General features: G+C 34.5%; 1 protein-coding gene across 1 annotated transcript in view; it reads right to left on the reverse strand.

Moving 5' to 3' along the window:
* LOC106472506 (brain-specific angiogenesis inhibitor 1-associated protein 2-like) overlaps positions 1-9,709 on the reverse strand; it is a gene marked incomplete at its 5' end in the record, with an annotated part of 28,467 nt that overhangs the window by 8,200 nt on the left and 10,558 nt on the right. The window contains 7 exons of the mRNA XM_013933161.2: positions 1,208-1,439; positions 3,162-3,272; positions 5,031-5,117; positions 6,158-6,223; positions 7,106-7,237; positions 7,633-7,703; positions 8,555-8,620. Coding sequence (XP_013788615.1) covers positions 1,208-1,439; positions 3,162-3,272; positions 5,031-5,117; positions 6,158-6,223; positions 7,106-7,237; positions 7,633-7,703; positions 8,555-8,620 — 765 coding nt within the window. The remainder of the gene's footprint in view (positions 1-1,207; positions 1,440-3,161; positions 3,273-5,030; positions 5,118-6,157; positions 6,224-7,105; positions 7,238-7,632; positions 7,704-8,554; positions 8,621-9,709) is intronic.

Raw genomic sequence — 9,709 nt, forward strand, 5'->3', positions numbered from 1 at the left:
GATACACTAGCTAGCCAAAATCTTGAGACTGAAGGAAATACTGGATGTGTCTTAGATACACTAGCTAGCCAAAATCTTGAGACTGAAGGAAATACTGGATGTGTCTTAGATACACTAGCTAGCCAAAACCTTGAGACTGAAGGAAATACTGATCAAGGTGGGACAACAGAAATATTCAGAAAGAGATCTACTACAAGATATACCCCAGCCCTAGTAAAAAAGTGTGAATCTAGTAACAGGTGATACACAATGGTCAGTGGTAAAAGCTGTCCATGTATTTGAAGCAACAGCATGGAGGGTAAGCAAGAAGGATCTTCATCTGGAAAATCAACACAAGTTGTTTTTCTTGATATATCTATCCAACTGCCACATACTTCAAGCAGCTGCAAAATGACAAGAGTATTCTTGCTATTTCCTAATAAGCCATACCAGTCAATTCACTAGATGTAGCATCTATGTATTTCTATGTGATCAGACTGTTGAAATAGGCACCAAAAACCATTTTCCTTATACACTTGATGGATTATGGAAAGCCAGCAGAGAGGATGGGCATGGTTTAAACATGATATCCTTACAATGGAGTCTTGTTGCAATAGAAACTATGCTGCAGGGCTATTTTCAAGATGAAGAGTCATCAGATAGAACATGACCAGACCTGGCAACATGGACTGTAATGACTTAATGAGACCCTAAAATCATTTGAATATGACATACTGATACATACACATTCATATATGAATGTAAGTTTAGGATTACTAAAATACAGACTGAAGAACAATACTGATACCATTGTTATAATGAAATATTACAGTAAAATATGGACTTGAGAACAATACTGATACTATTGTTGTAATGAAATATTTCAGTAAAATATGGACTGGAGAACAATATTGATACTATTGTTGTAATGAAATATTACAGTAAAATATGGGCTGGAGAACAATACTGATACCATTGTTGTAATGAAATATTACAGTAAAATATGGACTGGAGAACAATACTGATACCATTGTTGAAATTAATTATATCACTAAAAGAGCATACAGTTATTTGATTAGTTTAAATAATTCAAGTTATTGACAGCTAGAAGATCATAATTCACTAAAATAGTATCTTATTCCTAGTTATTTTTCTATTGAAAGTAATGTACTAATAAATAAAATGACACAATATTAAGTTTCAAATAAATATCACTAGTTCAGCTCACCATAGTCATTATTATGTAAACTGGCACTGGATGAAGTTAAATTGACATCAGATTTAGTGCGGGAGAGGGGAGTGGGGTAGGGATCATCATGCAACTCCCGTATATCTAAACAGCTGGAATCAATGCTACGAGTTTTTCTCAACCGACTGGTTCTAGATGTACAACTCATTCGATCTTCCTGGTCAGCTTGGAATCGGATCAAAATGTTGGAACAAGCATACTCGTTCCCAATCTATTAAAGAAGAGAGAGAAATATTTAAACTCAGGGGGGGGGGGTGTAAGAAAGAAAATATTATCAACAAGGTTTCCACATATATAACTAACATAAGGTGCAAACTACACAATATGAAACATTTTCATAAGAAGAACAAGTACAAACGACATAGTATATAGGGTGAGTACATCTTTTACAAACTGGCAAAGAATGATTACAATCGTACTTGTCGTAAGTTATTAATATCAGGCATATTACATTATTAAACACTACATTTTATATATAGTTCCTTAGGGATTTCCAAGAATTTAAAGGGTATTCCAAGAACACTAAATTTGTCATAACCATTGCCAATGACGAGTTTCATTTAATCTAGAGCTCTTGAAGCCAGCTTGGATACAACATACACAGTAGTGGTCGGAACAGATTTATATAAGCCATTTGATACAAGAATAATAAAGAATTTAGTGTTTGAAAACTGTAATAGACCTAATATTAATGTTTCAATGACAAGTATAATTGTAAACATAGTGCTTACATATTTACGGTATATAATATCTCAAAATTTCAGAAGACTAAGAACAACATGAATTGGTCTCAAAATTACAAAAAACAAGACTTATTGAATCTTTTTTAACAGGTTAAGTGCTGAAGAATGCCTTGACCCCAAAAGAAATATAGTAACAACAGGATATCATCCTGTCTGTAAAGCTTATGTAAATTGTGTGAAGCCTGAAGAACTATGTCAGGATATCGTACTCTCTATAAAACAGATGTAGGTTATGTGAAGCTTGAAGAACTGTGTCAGGATATCATAATCTCTATAAAACAGGTGTAGGTTATGTGAAGCATGAAGAACTGTGTCAGGATATCATACTCTCTTTAAAACAGGTGTAGCTTGTGTGAGGCCTGAAGAACTGTGTCAGGATATCATACTCTCTTTAAAACAGGTGTAGCTTGTGTGAAGCCTGAAGAAATGTGTCGAGATGTCATACTCTCTTTAAAACAGGTTTAGGTTATGTGAAGCCTGAAGAAATGTGTCAGGATATCATACTCTCTTTAAAACAGGTTTAGGTTATGTGAAGCCTGAAGAAATGTGTCAGGATATCATACTCTCTTTAAAACAGGTTTAGGTTATGTGAAGCCTGAAGAAAAGTGTCAGGATGTCATACTCTCTCTAAAACAGGTGTAGGTTATGTGAAGCCTGAAGAAATGTGTCAGGATGTCATACTCTCTTTAAAACAGGTTTAGGTTGTGTGAAGCCTTGAAGAACTGTGTCAGGATATCATACTCTCTTTAAAACAGGTGTAGGTTGTGTGAAGCCTGAAGAACTGTGTCAGGATATCATACTCTCTTTAAAACAGATGAAGGTTATGTGAAGTGTAAAGAACTGTGTCAGGATATCATCCTCTCTGTAAAACATATGTAGGTTATGTGAAGACTGAAGAACCATATCAGGATATCATACTTGGTGTAGCTCAGGACAAAACTATAAACAACATGAATAAGTCTCAAAATTTCATAATAGAAGTTGCCTTAAGCTGTTTTATTTTATCATTTAAGCATGTGATTGGAATGACAACAACTCTAATCACAATGGTAGTGTTTTAAATGTTTCTTATTAGTTGATTAAGGTAACAACTTGATTAAAACCTTTAGTACTTTACTTCTATTTGCAATTCATTTGTTTATCTTACTATTCTCTATTGTAGTTTATATTTTTAATCTTTCTATTCTCACCTCAACATCAATATCTGAAGAAAACATTTTTTCAATTGATTTAGGCAGTTTTTCCCTTGTGTTCACAACTTCTTGCCATTCTGTTAGGTAGTGCTGAAGCAAAGTTTGACCCTAGACAGAACAAAGAAACAACATTAAAACTTCTAAGTAATTATTTAAAAACTGTAATAGACTTGAAACCAAATAAACTGGTTTATGGAATCTTTTTTTAACAGTATAAAAGTTAACGATTGTGTGAGGAGTGTTTAGTTCTTTGTAAGACTGATGTGCTTTTAGTCTTAAAAATAAAGTCTGCATCAGGATATCATACTTTCTGTAAACCTTGTGTAGATTATTTGAATTGTGAAGAACTGTGTGAAGATAGCATTCTCTCCATAAATCTTGTGTAGGTTATATGAAGTCTGATAAACTGTGTAAACATATCATAGTCTCTATAAAACAGGCATAGGCTATGTAAAGTCTTAGGAACTGTGTCAGGATAGCATACTCTCTGTAAAACTGGTTTAGGTTATGTGAATTCTGAGTAGCTGTGTCAGGATTTCACACTTTCTCTGTAAAACAGGTATAGATTATGTGAAGTCTGAAGAACTGTGTCAGGATACCATACTCTCTGTAAAACAGGTGTAGGTTGCATGAAGTCTGAAAAACTGTGTCAGGATAGCATATATTCTGTAAAGCTGGTTTAGGTTGCATGAAGTCTGCGTAACTGTGTCAGGATAGCATACTTTCTATAAAACAGTTGTAGGTTATATGAAGTCTGAATAACTGTGTAAGGATATTGTACTCTATATAGAACAGGTGTAGGTTATGTGAAGCCTTGAAGAACTGTGTCAGGATATCATACACTCTGCAAAGCTGGTTTAGGTTATGTGAAGCCTTGAAGAACTGTGTCAGGATATCATACACTCTGCAAAGCTGGTTTAGATTATGTAAAGTCTGAGTAGCTGTGTCAGGATATCATACACCCTATAGAACAGGTGTAGGTTGTTTGAAGCCTTTAAGAACTGTGTCAGGATAGCATACTCTCTGTAAAACAAGTTTAGGTTATGTGAATTTTGAGTAGTCGTGTCAGGATTTCACTCTCTCTGCAAAGCTGGTTTAGGTTATGTGAAGTTTGAGTAACTGTGTCAGGATATCATGCTCTCTATAGAACAGGTGTAGGTTACATGAAGTCTGTAGAACTGCGTCAGGATAGCATACTCTCTGTAAAACTAGTTTAGGTTATGTGAATTTTGAGTAGCCGTGTCAGGATTTCACACTCTCTGTAAAACAGGTGTAGATTATGTGAAGCCTGAAGAACTGTGTCAGGATATCATACTCTCTATATAACAGGTGTAGGTTATGTGAAGTCCGAGTAACTGTGTCAGGATATCATAGTCTCTATTGAACAGGTGTAGGTTATGTGAAGTCTGAAGAACTGTGTCAGGATATCATACTCTCTATATAACAGGTGTAGGTTATGTGAAGTCTGAGTAACTGTGTCAGGATATCATAGTCTCTATTGAACAGGTGTAGGTTATGTGAAGTCTGAGTAACTGTGTCAGGATATCATACACTCTATATAACAGATGTAGGTTACGTGAAGTCTGAGTAACTGTGTCAGGATATCAGAACAGGTGTAGGTTGTGTGAAGCCTTGAAGAAAGCTGGTTTGGGTTATATGAAGCCTGAGTAACTGTGTCAGGATATCATACTCTATGTAATGCTGTTGTACAGTATCTTTCCCAGAAGTACATAGTATTTTTCTCACAATGTAATTTAATGCAGCTACCTAAGACATAATACCTATTTACTACTACAGATACAATCTATATTATACTTTATTTCTGTACACTTATGTCCTTTCCTAAAAACTACATCCCATTTTTACCTTCTGGTGAAATGCCAGGTAATGTTTCATCAAGGAACATTGCCGTTCAAGCACGAAACCATAACGTCGCCTTTCCTGTGTTATAGCCTAGAATAAATCAAAAAAAGGATTTATTATTAGGATAAACATTTAATAAACTACATGGGTTGAATTAAAAAAAAAACAGAAAATCTAAAATTCAGTTAATAAATTTCCAGATTCTGACACTAATTAAAACATTAGTTTCTTAATCAATATATAGTAAAGATCTGGTACTCATTAAATAATAGTTATCACACAGTAAAGATCTGGTACTCATTAAATAACAGATATTTTATTCTTTATATCATTTGGTCTTTCATATATTTCTTAAGTACTTTTCTATCTATTGATAATGTCTATTAGTTTTTTTGTGTACTTACATATGATAATAAGAATGCATGATTTAGTACCTTACTAATTATAAGAAGAAAACTAAAACTGAAAGAAGGACAAATAAGTAGGTTTTACTCTTTACAAACTAATCAGATAAGAAAATAAATAAATAAAGTTTGCTATTTAGTAAATAGAGTTAGAAGAGTAATGAGTAAAATAGGCAGGGTTCTCCGTTTTCTAACCACTCATTACTCTTCTAAGCCTATCCGGTTAGAAAACAGAGAACCCTGCTTATTTTACTCATTACTCTTCTAAGCCTATCCAAAATTATCAAGGTTCTCTGTTTTCTAACCGGATAGGCTTAGAAAAGTAATGAGTAAAATAAGCGGGGTTCTCTGTTTTCTAACCGGATAGGCTTAGAAGAGGAATGAGTTAACAATTTTCTGTTTACTTAGTAGAGGTTGCTTCCTACAGTTAGAGGAGGAATGAATAAAGTAAACATAATTTTCTGTTTACTTACTAGCTAGAAAGGACTGAGTAAAAGAAATAGTTTTCTGTTTACCAACTAGAGTCAGAAGAGGAAATAAAAAGTTAAGTTTTCTGTTTACTAATTAACTGGAGTTAAAAGTAAATACATATATATATAAGAAGAATTTCAAAAGCTAGCAGAATTTTGTTTTCATCCTCATAACAGCTACAAAGATGCTGAATGAAAAGGTTTTCATAATTATTAAGAAACTAAAGTTACAATAGTAAATAATATCCATCGTTACCTGTTTTAGACTTGTGTCACAAAATCCTTCCAACTGCAGTTTTTCCTCTTCCAAAGCATGTATATGCTAAAATTAAACAGCCAAATTTAATTCATTCTGCTCTAAGTAAACTTTCTCTTTAGCTAAAAAGTTTGAAGAAAAGGGAGTAATTTCAGTTCAGGTTTATTTATGTATTTATATGTCCTCTCTTTCAAACAGTTTATCACTTTAGCTGTTCACTCCAGAGCTAAGGAAACATTTTTTCCAGAAAAAAATTATTTACAGAAAAAAAATACTAGAAAGGGTCTAGAATACTAATAAATTTCTAATTTGATTGATAACAGACTTATGTATATATATATAATCACAAAACTGTCCGTTCTAGGTTCTTCCTGATGTCTCAGTAAGGTTTAGGGCTTATAATGCTAAAATTGGGGGAAGGGGGGATACAGCTATCTCATTGTGCATTTTGGTACTTAAAACAAACAAACCTACTGTTCTGTTTGGTTTTTTTACTGTCATGTTTACATTTGAGTTTAATCTTTCAACTAAAAGAATTAGACACAGATTTATTCTACAATCACTAGGATGTTCACCTTCACTTCTTCGTCTAAACGTTTCTTAGAGGCCTGGTATGGCTTGGTGGTTAAGATGGTCGACTCGCAATCTGAGGGTCACAGGTTCGAATCCCTGTCACCGAATATGCTTGCCCTTTCAGACGTAGGAGCATTATAAAGTGACGGTCGATCCCACTATTCGTTGGTAAAAGAGTAGCCGAAGAGTTGGCGTTTGGTGGTGTTTACTAGCTGCCTTCCCTCTAGGCTATCACTGCTAAATTATGGTCGGTTAATGCAGATGGCTCGCGAGTAGCTTTGCGCAAAATTCAAAACAAACCAAAGGTTCATAGACTTAAACTTTCAACTAAAAGATTTAAATGAAGATTTAGGCTAAAATCGCTGGAGTGTTTACCTTTATTTCTTTGTCTAGGTTGGAGCCTCTGCTACTACGATTTTTCTTTTTGTGTTTTTTTACAGAAGCAGCAGCCTTAAGGTAGGCCTCATGATGATTTTTATACGAGTGTTGAAACTTTTTTTGTTCACTCTGAAACAGAAAATGTTATTTCAAATCCATATACAAAAACGTAAATTTTTAAAGTGCTAAATTACTTTAAACAGTACATAGTTTTCAATGTAAATGGCTAAATATTCAAAACAAAATAAAATATAATGTAGTTTATTCAATGTATAGTGCTGGAAACTTGAACAGAATAAAATATTAAATAGTCTGTTCAATGGGATTTGATGAAATATTTAAACAAAATAAAATATTGTTTGAAATGTTAAATGGGGATAAACGTAAGAAACATTTTGTGATCAGCATTTTGTTTTCATTTAAAATTAAACTATAAGCTTCTTCAAAAAATACTGCACGGACAAATCCGGTATTTAAGTTGATAGTTATCTGGTTGCCATGTGAACTGAACTGATTAAACTTACCAAAACCACTTTTGTGTCCTTTTCTAAATTCGTTTCCAGGGGAACCAGCAAGTCAACATAGAAGCTTTTAACTAATAAGAAATATATATATATATTAAAAATGATATTCAAGACAGGCCACTTACATCGCTTTTCTAAAATCATTAAAGTGTATAATGTCTGACTAGAGTTTTTAAATTTAAGGTAAACCTGCGTTCTCAGAACAGAATTGTATTTCATATTTAAATTAAAGCTAAAACTTTTTCTCGCCATGTGATGAGCAATTAAACTTTTCGGTTTTATCTCCAATCCTCAGAATTTAGATATTTGAAAGAGTTTTGTATCTTAAGTCAAAGTTTCAAGCCACAAAAGCTGGAAAATATCATGAGTCTAACCTGTGTGTTAAGTAGATGCATTTCGTGGCTTTAGAAAGATTGTTAAAATGCAGGCCACTGTTAATCTTATAACAGTGTTTGTTGTTCTAGTTTCAACTGAAAACTTGTTTGTATTTATTTGTAAATTTATTTTCCTTATCAAAACGTAAATTTCAATATAGAAAAGATGACATAGAAGCCTAATTTATCCTTTGGTTTCCGCTGAACTCACAGCTCTTTAGTGCTGCTTGAAAGAGCAAAGTAAATATAGTAGGCCTAATATAACGATGGAAAATATGGAGTTTGTTTGGTTTTGATTTATGGTCAAGTGAATAAAGGACTATACATCGAAACCAAACAAAGTGTCAACTACTTTGTTGTGCTAGGTGTAAATAACAACGTGTTTGTTGTTCTAAGTTCAACTAATAACATGTTTATTGTTCTAAGTTCAACTTACAATGTGCTTATTGTTGATAAAGTTCAACTGACAACTTGTTTATTCTTCTAAGTTAAGCTCACTATTTATGGTCTCACCTTAATTGCCAGTTCAACATTACTGATCTGGTAACTTACAATGTTTAACTGCTGGTTTTGCATTTCTTTCTGCACATCCACGAGCTGCATCAGGGCTGTGCCTGGAAAATGAAAACATTTTGTATATGAACCACGAATTATCGGTGTTAAAGTTCAGTGACATTAGGAACGATACTAGTGAGCCCCGAATCCCTCCTGAACGCCTGGAAAAATAACTATTACGAAGTATGGTAATCTTAACGACTTTTAAAAACTATACTTGGACTTTTTCAACCTCAGAGGCATCTTAAGTTCACTTGGGCTAAATAGCCAGATCAGAGTCCTCTAGAATTCAGACATAGCAGTCCTTAATTTGAACTACCGCTGCTAGCCAACACCTGTACCCACCATCACACTACCATGATGTTTCGCTGGCCACCATATCACCATAATGTTTTCCCCCTACTGTTTGAATCGAATAAAGGAATTAACCGTTATCGTTATAGGAAAAGCATCACGACCTCCAACCCCGGGTCATGAAGTCACATTCGGCTCTTTCTTACCAGCGATTTTTTTAATAAATATGCATAACCCTAGGGATTTTGGAAATTAACACATGGGACTGGTTACAATGAGAAACAAAGCAATCAAGTAATAGTCAGATGGCACTGAAATTGATATATTTTAGAAACTAAAGAAATAAGCAAAGGTTTGTCTTGGCATTCCTAGGTGTGACACACTACAAAACAGTGGACACTTTTTTAACGCACATTGAATACTTGCGTCTCGTTGCCCCCTAAACGCGCTCCGCACTTTGGGACCGTGAATTCGCTATAAGAGTAGTAGCTTCCTATGGTGTTTCTCACACCTCCAAATTCTTTTGGAGGTGAGTATCCGGGAGTAGGACTAGCGTCCTAGCCCGGACACCGGGTGAGCATGTTTCGGTGTGACGGGGATTCGAACCCGCGACCCGCAGATTGCGAGTCGAGTGCCCTAACCACCTGGCCATGCCGGGCCGCTATAAGAGTAAAAGCGGCCAAATCCAACAATTCGATTAAAATAGCCCAAGAGCTTCTTCCTGCTTGGCTATCAGCTCAAAATTAGGGACGACAAGTGCATGTAGCTTTTACAAACTACAAAATTAGGGACGACAAGTGCATGTAGCTTTTACAAACTACAAAATTAAGGACGACAAGTGCATGTAGCTTTTA

Source organism: Limulus polyphemus, unplaced genomic scaffold (assembly GCF_000517525.1).
Source record: "Limulus polyphemus unplaced genomic scaffold, Limulus_polyphemus-2.1.2 Scaffold5387, whole genome shotgun sequence".
In the NCBI taxonomy this organism is placed as follows: domain Eukaryota; kingdom Metazoa; phylum Arthropoda; class Merostomata; order Xiphosura; family Limulidae; genus Limulus; species Limulus polyphemus.